The 22316-nt window shown below is 40.3% G+C and overlaps 1 protein-coding gene across 1 annotated transcript; it reads right to left on the bottom strand.

The window, feature by feature from the left end:
• Positions 1 to 881: 881 nt before the first annotated feature.
• On the bottom strand, positions 882 to 20514 carry LOC142381894 (interleukin-6 receptor subunit beta). Its single transcript, XM_075467188.1, has 15 exons — positions 20371 to 20514; positions 18878 to 18982; positions 17812 to 17932; positions 17566 to 17699; positions 15900 to 16030; positions 14570 to 14729; positions 14402 to 14481; positions 12875 to 13076; positions 10462 to 10662; positions 7540 to 7638; positions 5672 to 5812; positions 5462 to 5587; positions 4523 to 4604; positions 3920 to 4001; positions 882 to 1748 (listed from the first exon to the last, which is right to left on the bottom strand). The coding sequence occupies exons 1-15, from the start codon at positions 20426 to 20428 to the stop codon at positions 1200 to 1202; spliced, it is 2271 nt and encodes a 756-aa protein (XP_075323303.1). The 5' UTR covers positions 20429 to 20514; the 3' UTR covers positions 882 to 1199.
• Positions 20515 to 22316: the final 1802 nt, after the last annotated feature.

The following is a 22316-nucleotide window of genomic DNA, read 5'->3' as shown; positions in this document are numbered from 1 at the left end:
ATGAGTAAAAAGTCCAAGTTGCATCAGTCCATGTACAAAGTTATTTTGACAATGCCAGTCCACCACACATCAGCCCACAAACAGTCACTTCCCCACAAAGCCTCAGTCTACTGGTGACACATACACACATGTGTAATAGGGCTCTCGAGATGAAGGCGTTAACAAGAGTTCCTCTGAATGCCACAAATTCTTTTGATGGTAGATTAACGGAGGCACGTTCTGTGAATGTGACCTTTGGTCAAGAAGGGATGCAGCCTAAAGCAAGCTAAAATGCATGAAGAAAAGGGTCTCTTTAAAGAGATCCCCAGCCCCCTGAGGTCTGCACGGCTCTGCCTGCAGCAGGTTAGACACAGTTACAATGTGGAGGATTATTTCCTTTAAGTGAGAATAAAACTAAACAGGAAAAAAAAGGAATACAAGCTCGAGAAAACATGAACAAAAGTACCAACAGAACAAACACAAGAAGCTAAACTAGAGAGAGAATCTAAACTCTAATAAGCCAGAAAAATGAGTCTCATAAACGGGTCGAAACACTAAAATACACAAGGAATAAATAACAAGTAAACACCTCACAGAAACAAAACCAAAGCAAAGGTCATGTGCTATGATGGCAAAAGTAAAGCAAAAATAAACTATAATATATGAGGAGAAATGGCTCCAAAGAAGTAGATTAAAATCAAACTCTGAGATCACAAACTAAAAAATAACAGCATATTTGTCTGCTCCTGTGATGATAAGAGTAATAATAAAATATCCCTTTAAGATGCATTTACAACATTTAAACCTTCTGCTTCCATTTATTTGAGTTCAACCCCGATATTAGATCCAAGCGCTGCAGGACGAAGCAGAACGAAGTCGGGCAGAGCACTCTGCTGGAGTTTTTCATGACAAAGACTGTCAAATTAAAAGGTCTTATTACTGAGGGCTTATTGCTGTGATCCAGAAGCATCTGTGGGTCCATGCTGACCCCTCGGGGGTCATGTTTTTGTTTATTTTCTCTCTTCTTCTGCTCTTTGGAGCATGTCTGCATACTGTAGTTTATATAAAAGCTTACGGAAGTTAAGAGTTTGACTCAAACTCAGTGAGGAGACAAGCCAAAGCAAAGCACAGCCATCCGGAAAGCTCGACTCCTGGGTTATTAATAATAATAATAATAATAATAATAATAATAATCCTGCTTTGCTTCTTTGCCTCTGAGTTCATGCAGCACAAGTGTTGCAGGTCTCGTCTTCTTCTGCGTTTTCTGTCCTGAAGCAGCCGTTTGACAGATAATCACAGATCAGATAGGAGCAGTCAGCCTGCCCTTTCACCGTTTGGGCGTCGGGACTTCTCAGAGGGGGAAAATCGTTCACTTGACAAACATAACGACTGCTGGCCAGAAGTTCCTGAAGCTCAGAGGTCACATCAGAGGTCACAGCAGGTTCGCTCTGACGCGACACCTGATAAACTTCCCCTTTCTGAGGAGAGTTGCTGTTATTAGCTTCCCGCAGAGCAGCCGGTGCGAACACTGAGCCTGGCTGAAGGGAGGCCGGCTCCTGCTCAGAGGCTGCTGGAGCATCACAGACGCACACCGTGTCCAGCCAGCGGGGGGACAGCTGGAGGATGATGCTGCTGATGGACCGCGGGGACGCGTCCTCGTTCGCTTCCTCCTCCGATGAAAACTGATCAACAATGATCAGACTTTTCTCCCCGAGGACATCCGTCACCTGGAAGTCTTTGATGTCCAGGACTCTCCTCTTTGCACAGCTCTGTAGGAGCGAAGGAATGATGAAGAAGAGCCGGTAAAGACGTGTGAAACAGATCAGGAGACAGCGGGCTGCAGATTTATGTAGGCCCCTCACCTCCAACAGAGAAGCAGGATCTGTCTGTCCTGTTTTCTGCAGTTTTACATCTGTCTGTGTTTATTTTACTGCTTTTAGTTGGTTTCATATGTTTGTGGTTGTGTGCCACATTGGACACACTTTTTGTCATTTTCAGCATGTATTTAAGTTAATTTACTTTTCTTCTTTAATTTTGAGGTGTTTCCATCTTTGTTTCACCATTTTTACTCTTGTTCTGTATATTTTCTAGGGCTGGGCAACGATTAAAATGTTTAATCTAATTAATCACATGATTTCCCTGATTAATCACAGCATTTGTACGCAAAATCCAAAAATGAATTCAAAAGTAGTGTGTAGCTTTTAGCATTTAGTTTTATTTTAAATGTGCTGCCATATGAATGAAAGTGCCATAACATTTGTTGTGCAAACACACTTTTAACATCAGCATCTTTCTGTAGTTTTTATGTAGAAGCCTCGCTCCACTGTCTGTTTCCTTGAATGACTTGATGCTATCAGTTGTGTGTTTTGCCTATAAGTGATATTTTAGACTGGAACTACTACACTGAGAAGACAATTCAACTTGGCAGTGTTTACAGATGACTTTGGTTCTGTCGACTCCGCCGTCTGGAAGAACTTTAAAATGAAAATGGCCGAGTAAAAGTTCCGTACCCTTCTCCATGTTTGGTGGATCCGTCGATTACTTTCTTTTCCGGTTCCGCAGCAGACAGCAACAGACTTTTACAAAATAAAAGCCTGTGAGCAACAGACTTTTACAAAATAAAATAAATAATAAAACAGGGGTGGTCCGTGGCGTAGTGGGTTGAGCAGGTGCCCCATGTACAGAGGCTATAGTCCTCGCTGCAGCTGGCCCCGGTTCGAGTCCCGCATCGGACAGCCCTGTGCTGCGTGTCGTTCCCCCTCTCTCTGCCCCTTGCTTCCTGTCTCTCTGAACTTTCCTATCCATCAAAGGCACAAAAGCCCCAAAAAATAATAAAACAGAATTTTACATTTTTTCATAAATTAAAACGCGTTAATGCGTGATAAAATATTTATCGGCATTAAATAATCAACGACTTAACGAGATAATTACGAGTTAACTCGCCCAGCCCTACTTTTTAGTTGGTTTCATATGTTTGTGGTTGTGTGCCACATTGGACACACTTTTTGTCATAGTTCGCGTCTCATTTTCAGCACGTCATTAAGTTAATTTACAATGTATTGTTTTTTTTATTTAATTTTTGAGGTGTTTCCATCTTTTTTTTCACCATTTATACTTTTGTTCTGTATTTTTTTCCCCTGGTTTGTTTGTTTGTTTATTCATTTCTATTCTCTTTTCAGTTAGTTGGTTTGCAAAAGATGGAACCGCTAAAAAGAGACACAAGCTAAACACAGACAGATGAGATAATCACAGCACGCCGAGACAAAATGACCACAAAAACACCTCAAATCTGAAGAAAAGGGTGACAGAGGGCTGCAAAGACTTAGAACACCAAGATAATAGCTTCCTTATCAGCACAAAGAGAGGCAAAAGCTCAGTTCGATGCCATATGATCACAGAAAGGAGCCGACTGAACAGAAACATTTAAAAACAAAACCACAGAACATCTTAAACTGCAACAAGAAACCTGAATCACAGCCAGCTGAACAATGATACATCTGTTCTTCATCTGTTTTAAATTAATCGTGAATCTTTTTTTCCCAATAATGCTGTTCAGTCCCTGCACTGTTGTTACTTTTTCTCTTTTTTTGTTAGTTCCATATTTTGTGAGTCTTTGCAGTCATTTAGCATCTGTTCATGTTCTTGGTGTGACTTTTTCTTACTGGTTTGTGTACCGTTCTGTAGGTTTGAAGCCATTTTTTCAGTTATCTTTGGTTGCAGATTTAGTTTTTTATGCTGTTTTGTCATCTCTTAGCATAGTTTTATATTTTATTTTGTGCCTCTTTTCAGTTTGTTCCATTTTTTTGGAGCCATGTTGCATTCAATTTTGCTTTTGCATTACTTTCTGCTCTACTTTTTTAATGTTTTTAATCATGGTGGGTGTCTTTTAAATGATTTTGGGGTCACTAACCCAGATATAGAAGCATGAACATCAGATTACCTTGTGATTTGGGTCCATCAGCCACCGGCCTGTTGTGCTTCCTCGAGGGCTGGAGATGGGTGGGAAGAAGTACAACTTGTATCTGCACAGAAATGATTTTTCTCTGATTTTGCTCATCAAATGTAAATGTATTTTATTTATACAGCCCTTTACAAACAATCATAACGATGTACCAAAGTGCTTTACAGTAGGTAATAAACAAAGAGAAGAATAAGCAAAAACAAATAAAAACAAGTACACATAAACACACATCAAGTACACAAAATCTCAGGAAAGGTTGCATTAGGTTATCACACAAACATCTGAACTGTTTAGTGTTTGAAATATCAGAGAACAGCCAAAACTAATATTTAACTTTTGTTTCGTCCGCCAAGCCATCAGATCCAAAATATGTCAAATTTACTACAAAGCAAACTGGAAATCAAATGTTAACATTTGAAAAACTGGTGAATGAGTGAATTTAAATCTCACTGCTGTGAATGAGCGGTTTCTCAGGCTGTGTAAAGAAGCATCAGAGAAACGCACTGGAAAAAATATACTTGGTAAGACTGATTTTTTTCCAGTGCAGAACATCAGTTTGATTCCTGAGGAACTCACACAGACCTGCACAGGATGTAGACCATCATCACGGCGACGGCCAGCAGCAGCAGCAGAGCCGTCATGGTCGCCACCACTGGCACCTCATCTGGACAGGAGAAGCACATCAGAATAACACCAGTAACTCACAGGACCAGTTGAGTATTGAGTTGCATCAGTCAGTGGGATTTAATGATGGATTCCATACTTGGATTGATTAGAAAACACCAGCACAGAGAGCTGCAGCACTACGGTTTTGGTTAACTTATTTCGTGCTGATTTCTATCATGATCCACGGGCTTCTGTGTTTTGGTTTTCCTGATTTATTTCTGTGAGATTGTGTCCTTTGGTTCATTTCTTCCTTTGCTACCTGCCCCACCTGTTGTTCAATGCCCTCATCCCTCCATCAATATATAATCTCCTGGTTTTCCTTTGTCAGCTCATTGATGTGTTCTGCTCTTGAATCTGTCTGCCAGTCAGTTATCTTTATCCTGTGGTTCTCTGGTCAGTTTCTGTTGGTAACTGTTGGTCCATCAGACCTCTTTGTTAGGGAGTTCTTTACGTCTTTGGTTTTCCTTCCCGCCCCGGCAGTGCTTTTTTTTTTTTAGTTTAAATAAAACTAGGGCTGGGCGAGTTAACTCGTTATAATCGCGTTAACGTGCTAATTATTTAGTAGTGGGGGGTGTGTTTCACTTCTCCGTACACACCCAAACAAACCAGGAAGCAGAGATCAACAGCTGACTGCAGCTTGGTTAGGATCGGTTCCTTAGCTTTGGTGCGAATGAAACCCTGACTCACTGAATCTGTGATTCTGTTGTGAGATGCATTGCAGCTGCAAGATGGAAATTCACTCATAGCTCATAGCTCATAGCTCATAGCTCACAGACATGATAAGCAGGTTAAAAAACTTGACTTTTTCCCCACATAATCTCTGCTTTAGAGCTGAGTGTAACCAGTGAAACTCACCTAAATCTGTTGTCACGGTGATGATGATTCTGGAAACATTATCAGCCAACAGAAGAAGAGAATACTCAGTATTGGGCGTCAGGTGGAAGAAGGTGTGCTGCCATTGGTCCGGCCACAAAGACAGAGCTGACAAAGAAAGGAGTCACTGTTTTTTTTTTTTTTTTTTCAGAAATCTAGAAGAAATGTGACACGTTTCAGGAGAAAACTTACTTTGTCGGTGAGAGTCTCCCCTCAGCATCATGCTGAATCTGTTCACTCTGATTGGTCCAGACTTCCTTTGCCACGCCCAACTGATGGTCACTGTTGTTTTGGTCACACTGACAACATTCGGACTGACCACCTCCATCAGAGCTGGAAAAGCACACAGCAGAGTGTCCTACATGCGTCTTCCTCCATTTTCTTTCCATTCTTCTTCACGATTACCTCTAAATACCTTCAGATCCATACTCAGTTTGATCTATCTGGTGCAGAGTTAACTGTGAGATGGGCGAAGCACGATGAGAAGGGAGCTAAGGTCCTAACTGAGGGTTAAAATCAGTCATTTTCCACATTATCACACCATCAGGCCACTGTCTTAAAAAGCTTTGCTGTTGTGGGGCCACTAATTCTGGAGTTTAACTCTAAAATCCTTCTGTAGTTTACTGCATTGTGAATGTCACCCACACTTCGGTTCGATTCTTCAGCTACAGACACGCACTTTCTGTTCAGTCTTTTTATTTTTCTTTTTTTTTACTTGGTGAATTACAGAGAAACAACTCCAGCTGTATTTGAGCAGGGCAGCAGAGTCATGGTGTCCCGCGGTAATGTCCTTACATTCGAATTTCCTGCTCTCCAAGCCTCTCTGGGAATTTGATATTCTTTTAGATAGAAACTTTATTGATCCCGAAGAAAATTGTGGACTTGGACAGGGAGGGAACATGCAACCCAACATGTAGGATTGGTTTTTGTTGATCCAAGCACTGACGAAGGGCAGGATTCAAACCAGACGCTGCATTTCTGGTCTCCGTGAAACCCAGCAGACTGCGTTGGCCGGGAATCAAACCCGAATCAACTGCTTGGAAGGCAGCTATGCTAACCACTACACCACCAACATGTTTAACATCTGTGTCAATGAACGTCATCATAGAAGTTAACTTCTGCCCAGAAACAGAGCAGAGCTCTTGCTGTTGTATTTTTCAGACTGCGTTTTAGATGTAAGTAGGGATGCACCAATACTATTCTAATATACTCATTACAGTTAACCGATACCAATACCAATTTATTGCATGAAGACCGCGGGGGTGGTTTGTCATTTTTGTTGTATTGTTTTTTAGATTGGCGGTTCGGGGAGATGTCGAGCTAATCAGGAACAGTGTGGTTAGTCTGGTGAGACCGAAACCAATTCGTCTTCCAATTCATTGCATTTTTTTTGTGGTAGAAGTATCGGCATCTGTACTCGGTATCTGCAAGTACTCATATCCAAGTATCGTATCGAATAGGTTTGAAAAAAAGTGGTATCGCTGCTTCCCTAGCTGTGAGAGATGTGTTATTGATCTAAACCCAGGATTGTCGTCTAGCAGTGCCTACACCACGCTTAAGACAATCCAGACTCTTTTCATGTGTCGTTTCACGGTGGTGGAATGACCTACAGAGCGCTACCAGAACAGGGGCGTCCCTGAATATCTTCAAGAAACTCTTGAAGACCCAGCTCTTTGGAGAGCATCTCCTGTCCTAGCACTTACCCAGTACTTCCCTACCGCCTCTATTGCACTTTATCCTTCTGTACTTCCTTCTATGTCTGCACTCTATCGCTACACTGTCACCTCTGACAGAGTCTGACTTGTGGTTTCCTTCTATGTAGCTTATTGTTAGCTTTGATATTAGCTGTAATGTTATATATTTTTTCAATTGTAAGTGGCTTTGGATAAAAGCGTCTGCTAAATACAGAAACATAAACATAAACCCAAACCCAAAGTAAATGTTGTAGTAGCCGTCTGGGTATTTCCTGGGCTCGGGTTCCTGTCCCGAGGAGATAAACATGGCCACCCTGTGCCAACACAGTTGTGGTCACCACAACACGATTGTTGGATTAACTTTACCTCCTTGATGCAAACTGGCAGCCAGAGACTGAGGAGATCCACACTGCTGGTTGTAGACGGGGAACACACTGACCAGGTAGGATTCATCGGGGTCAACATCTGAAAACACAACACAGGTATGAATGTCTGTGAGGCGACACAGTACCTGTGAAAAGCTCAGTAGTAGCAGAACTAAATTTTTTTTTTTTTCATAAATTACTATGTGAACTCAATACAAAGTAGCATGAGTAGTTACACAGGTCAGCCACAACATTAAAACCACCTCAGTGACGCTTTGTAGGTCCCAGTAGTTGAACTAGGGCAGCTCTGTGAACCAGCCTCGTGTGGCCACTGAAGGAACTGCAGTTTCCATGTTGGCTTCATGTTTTTCTGGATGTTGCTGCTTTGTTCCAGCCACTAATTTAATAAAACCTGAATGAACAAACCCAAAACCTCCGTAATATCACCGACTAGTTTGGGGTCAGTATTCAACTGTAACCATTTTGGACTTTCTGAAGCCAGAAATGAGCATATTTGGACATGAGAGTGGAGCTGGAAATTATTTATGGACTTATATTTATCATATCATGAAATCATTTTCTGTGGGACCAACACCACATTAATCAGATGGAGTGAATCTAGCTAACACGATCATAATGACTTTGTGGGAAAAATGGACGGACTTTGCATTTCAATGCAAAAGTTGAGCCAAATATGTTTTAGAGACAGTGGAAACAGTCATAAAAGAAAGAAAGAAAAATGAGCAGCTGCATGATAAGATTCTATATATGTGTTAATTTTAAAGTTAGGTTATTCAAAAGAGAAAGAAGAGTCCATTAGAATTGAATGAGAATTCCTTTCCTGAGATTTTTTTTTACCTGCATCAAGCGTTGGAAACTGTGAGGATTTTCATTGCAAAGGCCAACGTTTCCAGAATTAAAGAAGCTAAAACAATTGAAGCTCCTTTCTGTGTATTTAATTCGACCAGTTGTTATCATGGCTACCACCTAAACAACTCCGTGTTCCCGCTGATCATTTCCACCAAAAGTCTGCAGAACATGTCAGTGCCTAAGATTCCTCAGCAGAACGTATTGGGCTTGCTGTTCATCTAACCTGTGACCGATCAGCCATAACATTAAAACCACAGACAGCTAAAGTGAGTGATGCTGCTCGTCTTGTTACTGTGAATCCAGATAAGATAGGGAATGGGTTAGTCTCCAATTTCTCCAAAAAGGTTCTTTGTTTATTCAGTTGAAGTTGTCAATGCATCTCTCAACTTTATGGCAAATTTCTGTTGCTAAATCCAAACTTTCATAGGCCGAAGGTTGCTGTAAATTAGGCGATTTCTGTCCCTCTCCTTTGTGTAGACTTTCCACATCTGGTCTTTACCCAGAAAAACATCCCCCACAGGAATGCTTGCATCTTCCAAAGGTTTAAGGCCTATTAATTCCACACTGGAGCGTGCTACATCGTATTCACACGGATGTTATTTTGACACCAAGCTAAATATCTTGATCCTTGGATAAAACACTGATGGTGGATCAGAGCAACTTCATGTGAAGATGATGATCTGGTTAACATCCCCCCGAACATCCAGCGTGATGGATAAGAAGGTTTCTAAGAATGAGTGAGATTTCATCGGCACGATTGCGTAGGCTGGGGTCAGATTTAAGAGCACCAAATTAGACGAATACGCAACAGAGAATATTCTGTGTTACATGATTTGTTTCCTGCTGTTTTTCTTTGTTTCTGCTCTGCAACCACAGAACCAGTTGCCCACAGCAGCAGCTCCACACACACACACACACACACAGAAGTCGAGGAAGTTGTTTATCAATTCATCCTGAGGTGTCATTGTGACGTGTTCAGAGCCAAATGGCGTTTGGTTACAGAACTTTGGGTTCCAAATCAGCATTTCTTTGGTCACACATTAAGAGCCCGTTTCTCCAAAAAGACCCATTTATGTAATGTTTGTTAAAAAAAACTACGGTTTGAACCTGATCTTCCTACTTGTGCTTGAAGGATTTATTTTAGAGCTGGGCGAGTTAACTCGTTATAATCGCGTTAACGCGTTAATTATTTAATGCCGATAAATATTTTATCGCGCATTAACGCAGGTTTTTTTTTCTTTTTAAATTACAACATTTTTTCGGGGGGCTTTTGTGCCTTTAATGGATAAAAAAGTTCAGAAAGACAGGAAGCAGGGGGCAGAGAGAGGGGGAACGACACGCAGTCTGTTGCGGAACCAGAAAAGAAAGTAATCGGCGGATCCACCAAACATGGAGAAGGGTACGGAACTTTTACTCGGCCATTTTCATTTTAAAGTTCTTCCAGACGGCGGAGTTGACAGAACCAAAGTCATCTGTAAACACTGCCAAGTTGAATTGTCTTCTCAGCGTAGTAGCTCCAGTCTAAAATATCACGGCAAAACACACAACTGATAGCAGCAAGTCATTCAAGGAAACAGACAGTGGAGCGAGGCTTCTACATAAAAACTACAGAAAGATGCTGATGTTAAAAGTGTGTTTGCACAACAAATGTTATGGCACTTTCATTCATATGGCAGTACATTTAAAATAAATGCTAAAAGCTATACACTACTTTTGGATTCATTTTTTGGATTTTGCGTTCAAATGCGATTAATCGTGATTAATCAGGGAAATCATGTGATTACATAGATAAAAAAATATAATCGTTGCCCAGCCCTAATATATTGACATTAGCAAAGAAAGGACGACTAATCCCATTATCTTTAACAGAAGGAAATCTTGAAATAGATTCTTCAGATCTGTAATCTAACAGCATCTGGAAAATGATGTGGTTATTTAGATTTTTGTTGCTAAACGCCTTGTGCTGCTGTTTCTCTGCAGCTTTTACTCTACACTTTTGTTTCTAACACTTCCACTTAAAAGCATCATCTCGGGTCCAGCATGACGTTCGAACCTCGTATGACAGCAGAGGTGGTGAAGCCGGGGACTCTGGACCAGCGGCTGGTGGACGCATTCTTCTCAGAGCGCCACTGAACAGCGACGTGGCTGAGAGGCATAGCGGAGGACGCGGCGCTGGGGATCGTCCACTGGACCAGAAGCGCTTTGTGAACTGGATAAGAGCTGGAAATCCACAAGTTTTTGGTGGAGGGGAGAGCTGCAGGAAACAGGAACTGGATTATTAAAATGCAGAAATAAAAATGTTCTGTTTGAATTATGATTTCAACATCGAGCAAAACACTTTACATCATACACCTCTGCTCAGTTTTAAGGGAAACCACAAAAAAAAAAGCCTCTTTCGTGTTTGTCGAGGTAGATCATCTGACAGGAGATGTGCTGCTTGGCACAAACTTGTATCAGAACGTCGTGTCACTTAAAATCTCCTTCCTGTTCCGATAAGAAACCAGCAAACACACACAGGATATTGCTCAAGTGAAAGAGCACAACCTTCAAATCTGATGGTGTGAGTTAAATGCTATATTATTAGTGTTGATTTCACTCCGTCATGTGGGAAAATGAATTACTGTGCTGTTTGATAGCAGAAGACAGAGTATGGCTGCATTCTGTCCAATTGTTTTCTCAAAGCTTTTTTATTTTAGAAATCTCGATTTCCACTAACTTCCCTAATCGGTCATGTAAAAATATCGCTTGAACTGCAACTAAACAACGAAATGATGATAATAACGAAAGCAACAACAAAGAAGGAGCAAAGTTTTATCCAATGTGATACTGGGACACTCAGATTAATCTGTTCTGTCTCATTTTTAAAATCACAACCAGAACAAGAACTGCTGAATGGAATAAAGCAGCAGAAGAGATCAACTCTGTAAAGTCAGACCCAGTGGATGTAAAGAGTAGATGGACTGGATGCAGCTGTGCGTGGAGAGGATCCGGAGGGGGCTCGATGTAAAGTTAGCCGTTTTTAAAACAGCCTAAAGCGGTGCGTGAGCCAATCTCGAGTCAGATATCAGAACTACCTTTAATCTCTCTGTTTTTAAAGCCTCATTAAATTGCCCTTTTTGCTCTTTTCCTCCTCACCATATCAGGCTTCAACTGCTCTAAAACCCAGAGGTGGGTAGTAACGAGTTCCATTTACTTGAGTATGTTTTTGAAGAAATTATACTTGTAGGAGTAGTTTTAAATCTCTATACTTTTTACTTTTACTTGAGTAGATGTGTGCAGCAGAAACTGTCCTCTTACTCCGCTACATTAGGCTACAATGAGCTGGTTACTTTTCTTCTTACCTCTTTGGTATTCTACGCCTCATTATTTTTATCCCCCCGCGTACGCCTCATTTTAATGTTTTATTCTGACAGAGAGAGAGACTTCCCCCAAAGGCTCTACCACCTGACTGTGTTCCACCAATCAGACGCAGCCGTGCAGTCTGGTCACGTGACCATACTCAATCTCAGCGGCGGGACGGGTTAGCTTTAGCATTAGCAGTCGTACCAAACAAACAAAGAAACAGATGAATAATGTCAGAACCAACGGTGGGAAATGAAGACGCAGACGAGGCCTCATACTGAAAGCATGTTTACCTTACAAAGAGTGAGAAACAGCAGCTACATTATGTGTCTTCTGTGTCAACCAAAACAAACGCACATTTCAGCAGAAACTCAACATCTAACTTGAGGAAACATGTAGCGCTAAGTTTCCTAAACTCGTTTTTTTCCCCATGGATAGGTGAATGTTTGTTTTTTAGGTTACATATGGGTTATATATGTTTTAAACATTTCCTAAGTCTCTTTTATTTTTTATTGAAGTTCTTGAATTTACCTGGATTATTTTAATTTAAGCTATTTTGTAATTAATTCATTTTAATGTATTTTATCAATTGGATGAACTCTAATTTGCCTAAAGATGATTATTTAGTATTTTTGTCTGTCTGATTGAATGCTTGTGTTAACAAATAAATCAGACGTTACTCAGCAGTTACTCAGTACTTGAGTAGTTTTTTCACCGAGCACTGTTTTACTCTCACTCAAGTAATTATTTGGATGACTACTTTTTACTTTTACTTGAGTACAATTTTTGGCTACTCCCACCTCTGCTAAAAACACAGGTTGCACACATTGCTACCACGTATTCCATCTTTATAGAAACAAGTTTTTAAATACAGGAATCCTGAGCCGGTCATCTATGGCTGAAAAAAACTGGTGATTGATCATCAAAAATTACATCAGTTTCCTATAATAATGAACATTTTTGACAGTTGGAATATATTCACTTACTATTTTTCATTATTTTCTGACATTTCTTTCACTTAACTTAATCTTTCAGTACTTCAGGGCAGTTAATGAGGCGCTTTTGTGGAAAGTGTTTAGTAACAGGTAACTCAGAACAACCATAGAAATGATTCACGCGCTCACTGATCTGTGTCGGCGGGTTGATGTGGACACGTGCAGCAGGTCCGTAGCCGGCCGTGTTGAAGGCCCTCACAGTGATGCTGCAGTTCCCCTCATCCACCACCAGGAGCACCGTCGCCTCCGTGACGTTTTCAATCTTTCCGTCTGGCTCGATGTTCAACTCGTACCCAAGGACGCGACTTTCAGGCTCATGAGGGTCGGGAGCCTGAGAAGAAAAGATATCAGTTAAATACATTTTCAAGGCGAGTTGCGCAGCACAATTCAACAACAAGGTGATTCAAAGTGCTTTACAGAGACATTAAAACAGTAGAAATAAAAAGCACAATTTAAATTTTAAACAAAAAAGAAAGAAATAAGAACAACAGATAAAATCAGGAGTTAAAATGTGATTAAGTTTTGAAACTCAAGCTTCAGATTTGGAGCTTTATTCAAATGCAGCTGAAAGTAGGTGTGTCTTCAGCCTGGACTTAGGGGCACTTTACACGGAAACGAAAACGGGTTAAAAACGCAAAACCTTTTTGCGGATGCACTATATCGTTTAGATGGTAACGGCGTTTTGGGGGCATGAAAACGCAAAAATGTGAAACAGCCCTCCAGAGTGGAATTCTTGAAAACGCTCCACTGCGTTTCTCGTCACATAGAAAGTAGGAAGACTTGGTCTTGGTAGTGTTGCCACCTAGCCATCTGGCGTGTTTACTGCATTGATAAATATGAAACGTCACACACTTTTACGTTTCCGTATGCATGCAGATTTTCACCCTAAAACGCTCGTCTAAATGCAGATTTAAAAGTGAAAACGAAACGCCACTTTTGCGTTTTGGTTTCAGATCGTTTCCGTGTAAAGGTAGCCTTAAACACACTGAGTGTTTCAGCTGATCTGAGGCTTTCTGGGAGTTTGTTCCAGACATGTGGAGCACAGAAGCTGAATGCAGCTCCTCCATGTCTGGTTCTGACTCTGGGAACTGATAGAAGAGTTCATTTGGTAGCTAAGTTTTAGTGATTATGTGTAGAAAAACAAATAAAAATGTCTATTTCTTTTTAATATTAACTTCTTTTTATACAACGGAATCTCAACATAAACTTTTTTTTTGCAGCCACTTCCCCCCTTTTTTAAAATCAGTGTAGTGAAGAAACATTAATCAACACATTTGGCAGGATGCATCTGTTCACACTGATCAGTAAAATCCTTAAAAAACATCCTTTTATATTTCCATCTATTATGATTGTTTTAAGTGCTTTTTTTAAATTAAAAACTCAAACTTTTTCTTATTTTCAGTGCAAAAAGGAAGATTTGCTATGAATAAAATATGTAACGGTGGTTTAATGAAATTTCACATCACTTTAAGGAAAGTCAATAAATCCTTGGGAAGAACAAGAAAGATATTTTGGGTTTTTAAATGGGACCCAAACAGTGAGTAAGGCTTAGTAAAAATGACTAAGCATCTCGAATCTCGCAGTCATCCAATGTAAAAATGCTTGTTGATGATAAAGAAGATGAAGCAACAAACTCAAGGATTTTCCATAGTTTACCTTCCATATGAGCTGAAGTAGAAGGGATCCAGAGCCTGTTTTCTCCACTCTGTAACACACCTCTGGGGGTCTGGGGGGCACTGGGGAAAAAAGGGACCAAGTTAAAACTGATTAGGTCTGTAGTATCAGGTCTCAAAGCCATAACTGTATCTCTGTGTGACCTGCTACCTCTGTCCATCGTCTTTCCACTGGTGTCGGAGCTCCAGTCGCTCCGGATGCCGGACTCCCCCCTGCAGGCCACGGCGGCTCTGTACACCGTGAAGGGCAGGAGGTCCGTGAACGTGTAACTCAGTTTCTGATGTGCACGTGCAGGGACAGAATCTGGAACCTGGAAATGAAACGCAGGCGACACGACTGAGAGCTTTCACCGAGCCTGGACGGGTGTCTCCTGCCCCTCACCACAGAGGGATCCATAAACACTGTTAGTTTACCTTCTTTTAAGGACTTTCAAAGTCCAGATTTTCTCTGAACTACTTCTGACTCGGGCTAATTTGTGCAGCAGAAGCATCCAAACAGAACATATCTAATGGTCTCATTCAGAAAGAAATGAATAAACTCCACCAGGTTCGCTCACTTATTGACTGGAAACCAGTCAGGATGAAAACTTCATGAAGCTGGTTAACATACAGGAACTTTAGTGTTGTTTTTAGGGTTGAGTTAAAAAACAAACCACTCAAAGCCAACTGGTCTTCGGTCTTTTCTTTGAATTTATGACAGCACAATGAAAATAAAGAGAGAGGCTTAAAATGTCCCTTTAAAGGTAGTTCTTTTAGGATGCTTGTGACAAATATATCTAAATACTAGGGCTGGATGAATGATAAGTTGATATTATCGCGTTAACGCGCTAATTATTTAACGTCAATTAATATTTTATCGCGCATTAACGCAGGTTTTATTATTTATTTTATTATTGTAAAAGTCTGTTGCTCACAGGCTTTTATTTTGTAAAGGTCTGTTGCTCACAGGCTTTTATTATTGTAAAAGTCTGTTGCTCACATGCTTTTATTATTGTAAAAGTCTGTCGCTCACAGGCTTTTATTTTGTAAAAGTCTGTTGCTCACAGGCTTTTATTTTGTAAAAGTCTGTTGCTCACATGCTTTTATTTTGTAAAGGTCTGTTGCTCACAGGCTTTTATTTTGTAAAAGTCTGTTGCTCACAGGCTTTTATTTTGTAAAAGTCTGTTGCTGTCTGCTGTGGAACCGGAAAAGAAAGTAATCGGCGGATCCACCAAACATGGAGAAGGGTACGGAACTTTTACTCGGCCATTTTCATTTTAAAGTTCTTCCATGTACTTGTATAAAAATATTTTTTTTGTACCTTTTTTTTTAAACAGAATTATATTTGCACTTTCTTTTATTTCTGTCTCCAGACTGTTCCACAAAGTCGCCCCATAGCTCGATACACATGCTTTTCATATTTGTTCGAACCTTTGGTTTTTTAAAATTTAGGTCTCCCCTTAGTGTATAACCCATCACAGAAGGCTTAAGTTGGTGCTAACCTGCGTCCACGTTGGAGAACTGTTGGCCCTGAAGCGAAGCAGGCAGCTGCCATCACTGCCGCTTCTCCACGACACAACAAGCGAGTCCTCGGTGGAGCCAACGACGGTTAGAACCGGCCGAGAGGGTTTCACTGAGGAGACATGGAGTCAACTTATTTTGTATTTTACCAACAGATGCTGACATTCCTCATGAATTAACAGCAGAAGAAGAAGTTCCTGCGGAAATTCATCATGAATTAACAGCAGAAGAAGAAGTTCCTGCGGAAATTCATCATGAATTAACAGCAGAAGAAGAAGTTCCTGCTGGAATTCCTCATGAATTAACAGCAGAAGAAGAAGTTCCTGCTGGAATTCCTCATGAATTAACAGCAGAAGAAGAAGTCCCTGCTGGAATTCCTCATGAATTAACAGCAGAAGAAGAAGTCCCTGCTGGAATTCATCATGAATTAACAGCAGAAGAAGAAGTCCCTGCTGAAATTCCTCATGAATTAACAGCAGAAGAAGAAGTTCCTGCTGAAATTCCTCATGAATTAACAGCAGAAGAAGTCCCTGCTGAAATTCCTCATGAATTAACAGCAGAAGAAGAAGTTCCTGCTGAAATTCCTCATGAATTAACAGCAGAAGAAGAAGTTCCTGCTGAAATTCCTCATGAATTAACAGCAGAAGAAGAAGTTCCTGCTGGAATTCCTCATGAATTAACAGCAGAAGAAGAAGTTCCTGCTGGAATTCCTCATGAATTAACAGCAGAAGAAGAAGTCCCTGTTGAAATTCCTCATGAATTAACAGCAGAAGAAGAAGTTCCTGCTGAAATTCCTCATGAATTAACAGCAGAAGAAGTCCCTGCTGAAATTCCTCATGAATTAACAGCAGAAGAAGAAGTTCCTTCTGAAATTCCTCATGAATTAACAGCAGAAGAAGAAGTTCCTGCTGAAATTCCTCATGAATTAACAGCAGAAGAAGAAGTCCCTGCTGAAATTCCTCATGAATTAACAGCAGAAGAAGAAGTTCCTGCTGAAATTCCTCATGAATTAACAGCAGAAGAAGAAGTCCCTGCTGAAATTCCTCATGAATTAACAACAGAAGAAGAAGTCCCTGCTGAAATTCCTCATGAATTAACAGCAGAAGAAGAAGTCCCTGCTGGAATTCCTCATGAATTAACAGCAGAAGAAGAAGTTCCTGCTGGAATTCCTCATGAATTAACAGCAGAAGAAGTCCCTGCTGAAATTCCTCATGAATTAACAGCAGAAGAAGAAGTTCCTGCTGAAATTCCTCATGAATTAACAGCAGAAGAAGAAGTTCCTGCTGAAATTCCTCATGAATTAACAGCAGAAGAAGAAGTCCCTGCTGAAATTCCTCATGAATTAACAGCAGAAGAAGAAGTTCCTGCTGAAATTCCTCATGAATTAACAGCAGAAGAAGAAGTCCCTGCTGGAATTCCTCATGAATTAACAGCAGAAGAAGAAGTCCCTGCTGAAATTCCTCATGAATTAACAGCAGAAGAAGAAGTCCCTGCTGGAATTCCTCATGAATTAACAGCAGAAGAAGAAGTTCCTGCTGGAATTCATCATGAATTAACAGCAGAAGAAGAAGTTCCTGCTGGAATTCCTCATGAATTAACAGCAGAAGAAGAAGTCCCTGGCTCTGATGGGTTGTGTCGGACACTAACCTGCGACATGCAGAAACACAGTATGAGGCTGAGACCAGATCTCTGTCCCAGTCATATAGTTCTTTATCCTGGCTGTCACACTGAGGACGGCTGCTGGGACGAAGATAGCTGGACATGATGTAACTTTATCTCTGCTGAGGTGGAAAGGGAGTCAGACAAAAACAGCTCACAGCTTCAAGATGACATGAAAATCACTAACACTGGTCAACATTTATTGTTATGAATATTCCTCTGAGGAGTACTCACCTGGTGAATATTAGAGAGGCGTCAGACTCGGTGTGGACGTTTGCCTCGCGACTCCAGCCGCATGTCGTGGATCTGATGCCGTCCGCAGAGCTCCGGTAGTAACAGGACATGTTCAGAGGCTCTGCGGGAACACAGCAGGCGTGATGCGCTTTTTAAAGAATGTAACACCGTCAGCTCAAAGGTGATTTATGTCAGACAAACTGCAGTCTGCTTTGTGTCCTGGGAACAAGTTCAGTTTCTGTAAATCAAAGAACTGTCTCGATGTTCAGAAGGTGCAACAGTAGCCCTTCAAACTTCCAACTGAACATACTTTAAAGGGATAGATCGCCTCTTTTGACATGAAGCTGGATGACATCCAGGCGGCAGCAGGCAGTGATACGAAGGGAGAGAAAATAGGGCCAAGCGATTGTGAGGTCTAACTTTTTCCTGGAGAACCATTTTGTGATGCAAATGTATTACTCTTTTGAACTCATATTGTTTTGAGAAGCAAAACGCTTTATTTTTTAAACCCCAGCCAACTAGCCGGACTACTTTCATCAACGCCAAAACGAGGCTGGAACTCTGCTCACAGGACGCAGCAGGGGGTAAGAAGATGTTCATAAATGATGTTGCTGATATGGGATGTCATACAGCTTCATGTCAAAAGAGGCGAACTATCCCTTTAAGTTCAATGTGACGCAGACTCATTTCATGAGGAACTTGTTCTAACACCCAGGCAGTGCTTTACAGAGAAGTTGAAGATGATATCCACATCTTAGATCTAAACTTAATTATCGGAAGCTTGCATGAATGTTTCCAGCGTTGTTTTAATGCTTCAGCACTAAATGAAGTGTTTACTCATGACTCGGTGCTGCTTTGGGCAGAGGAGAGTCTCCTTTTCTCACTTAATCCCTCTTGTTTCTGTTGCACTTATCATTTCATACAACATTAAATACATATAATGTATGAAACACATTTGGTTGGAAGTGAACGTCAGAAGTCAGAGTTTTAAACATCACATCAACATATCAGAACAGAGATAAGGTCACCACAGTATCGTGACAGTATTGGACGTGCGTGCGCTCACTCTGTGCAGATGAAGGCGGCGGCGCTGCACAGTCTCTGAGGTCGCTGACGCACACGCGCTCATTTTCCTCACACCGCTTCAGCTGAGTGTGTCTCACCGTCACTTCTTCTGACGCACAAACACACAGAAAAGCAGGCTGAGACTGAGGACTTCTGGCAGCTTTCTCAGATCTAAGGCTGCGTTTTTATCTGCTCAGCTCCCAGCAGCCAGGAAATCTGTTTCAGATCTGGATTACAGGAGGACACACGGCCAAACTCACAAGATAGGAATCAGACAATTTACTCACAGACCTGAAGCTTCTTCATTTCCCTTTTTCTTTGGAATGCACTTTATAGTATTATCAAGCACAAATGAAATGAAATATAACTTGTTTATATTGATTCAAATGTAGTCCTTTAAAAATAATGCATTCAATTCAATTAAAAAAAAACAAAAAAACTTTAATCTAATAAAACTTACCTTTAACTCCTGGATGGTTTCACACCTTTAAGATTGAATCTAACTTGGAATGCAGTTTTCAAAATAGTCTTTATTGGCTTGCAAATAACTAATGACCTAAATCAATTTAATTTTCTTATCACTTTCTATTATGATGGCACTTTTATCTTATTTTATCTTTATCGATTTTGTTATATTTTATTGCTTTCACTGCACTGGAAAAAATCAAAGTCTTACCAAGTATATTTGTCTCATTTCTAGTCAAAATATCTCATTACACTTAATATAAAGACACAACTGCCTAACATGTACCATTTCAGCCAGAAATAGGGACTTGTTTGAAGGCAATACATCTGGAATATCTTGTTAAATGAAAAAGTCTTGAAAACAAATTGTTTTGAGTCACATATCATATGAAACAAGCTTTTTTTGACATTTGAAGAGGTTTTTAAGCCAATTTCAAGATCACTTTTATCTCAAAAGTCCTAAATATCACATCGTATTTCAAGAAATCTTGACAAGCCGATTTTCATTGGCAGATTTTTTTGCTTATTTCAAGCAAAAACGTCTTGTATTTGTTGTTTTTCTTACTTATTTTTGGAGGGGCATTTTTTCCAGTGTGTTTTTTTTATTGTTTTTAGTGTTTTTACTTCTTCTTCTCTTTATTTATCACCTGCTGTAAAGCACTTTGGTACACCGTAAGGATTGTCTGTAAAGGGCTGTACTATAAAGAACATTTACTTTCTGGGTCATATCGCCATCTCTGAGGGGAGATTTATGACTACATGTGCATACAAAGCCTGCAGGAATGAGAACCGTAGTTACACATCATGTTAAACTAAAGGTTTAAACAAATGACTTAAACCACGTTCAGCACAGAGCAATGCACACAAAACTTTGAACAGATCAATAAAAGCTTACCGACCAGGATGAGAAAGAAAACTAACATGTAACTGGAGATTGGCTAAGATCTGAATCCCACACAAAGCTTCTCTTTGGTTACAGCTAAAAGCATTTAATGCCTTTTTATGAAGAAAAGTCTGTGGTCGACTCACCAAGAGAAAACGCACTGAGGCAGCTCATCAGGGTCCAGGACAGAGACCAGAGGTCCATCTTATCAAGTGAAAAAGGTCATCAGCTCAGTTCTGAGCTCAGAAACATCTGTCCGGGTCCCACAGTGAGGTGGAAGGTGTGAAAATGTTTAGGAAGGAGACGTCAGCTCCGCTCCCTCAGACCGAGGCTGCCCAGGAAACAGCCATCACATTAAATGTGAGCTCATGTTTGGATTTCATGAGATATGACAGCGCGCACGATGAACTCTTAAAGCAACAGCGCTCCTTTCTTTTTGTGGATCTGACAGTTTAAAGGCTGTTTGAGCCATTTGGTTTGTCACCTGCTGCTGATAGGATTCATGTTTGTGTGTGTGAGTAAACCAGGCTTTGTGTGTTCCAGCTGCTGTATGTTCGACGTCTTCTCTTTTACATTGTTAAAAATACAGAACTTTCCTCTTGAGAAGTTGACTCATGACCATAAATCAGACAAGTTTTGGGGGATCTGGGAACCATTGAATTCCTCCTTACAGAAACTTTAACTGATCATCTGTCCCTGGAAGAGGAGGGCTGACTGCTTTTCTCTTTGTTTCATTTTGTTTATTTCAAACACGCAATTCACTTACGTATCTCCTCTTGCTGATTTTGTACGTGTATGTATGTGTATGCATGGATATATATATTTATATATATGTATGGAGAGATACATATTGCAGCGCTCGTGTTAATTTGGGGATTTTTGTTTGTTTTGTATTTTTGTTTTTCTAATGTTTGTACACTTATAACTGAAAAACCAATAAAAAGAGTATTAAAAAAAAAAAAAAAATACAGAACTAACGTGGTGGTGACCAGGAGGACGAACTGGCAGTACTGTGGAAATGTGCTGGTTTCCTTCAGCCAGTCATCTTTCTCTGTTTGATTGGACCAAACTGAAGTCCCAGCATCGTCTCCATGGTGATTCTTCTCTGAATCTCTCTTCCATCCGACCGGCCACGGTCCATGGCTGCTTTTACTTGGGATTTCCATCCAGAAATCCCAATTTCTTCCAGCTGGTTTCTTACAGTTCGCTCACAAACACTGAACTCCTGCTTCTGTGCATTTGTTTTTCCATTTCTTTTGTTGAACATTTTCTATTTTCAGACACCTTGCTTTGAGTTTTCTGTCCTGATGCTTTGACCTGCATCTTCCCATTTTCTTTATAATTGCTACAGATTTCACCAACATCTCGGAGTTGAATTACCTTCTTGAAGGAGTTTTATAATACTTTCCACTGTTCCCAATGACGGCGCTCTGGTCTGGTCTCCTCTTTTAAAAGCACATTAATTTGACTCTTGTTTTAAGTTGATTCCTTCATTTTTTTCCCTCTATTTGGTCTCTTTTTTTATGTGTTTTACAAGGTCAGGATGTTCAGCTGTTAAATTAAATTATTTTATTTACTGAAAGAACTTCCAAAAAACATCAAGCTGAATTTCAATAAACCTGGAGAGTTTGGAGGATTTTCTAAGGAAGAAATAAAGTGTTTTAATGGAATTCATTATATTTGTTTGGTGCCACACATTACAGTGAACAGTTAACAACTAATTAACACTTGAATTTTAGCAGGGCTGGACAACGATTAAAATTTTTAATCTAATTAATCACGATTTCCCTGATTAATCACGATTAATCGCATTTGTACGCAAAATCCAAAAATGAATCCAAAAGTAGTGTATAGCTTTTAGCATTTAGCTTTATTTTAAATGTGCTGCCATATGAATGAAAGTGCCATAACATTTGTTGTGCAAACACACTTTTAACATCAGCATCTTTCTGTAGTTTTTATGTAGAAGCCTCGCTCCACTGTCTGTTTCCTTGAATGACTTGCTGCTATCAGTTGTGTGTTTTGCCTTTAAGTGATATTTTAGACTGGAACTACTACGCTGAGAAGACAATTCAACTTGGCAGTGTTTACA

Source organism: Odontesthes bonariensis, chromosome 6 (genome assembly GCF_027942865.1).
Source record: "Odontesthes bonariensis isolate fOdoBon6 chromosome 6, fOdoBon6.hap1, whole genome shotgun sequence".
Classification (NCBI taxonomy): domain Eukaryota; kingdom Metazoa; phylum Chordata; class Actinopteri; order Atheriniformes; family Atherinopsidae; genus Odontesthes; species Odontesthes bonariensis.
This window is presented reverse-complemented; position numbering and strand designations above follow the sequence as displayed.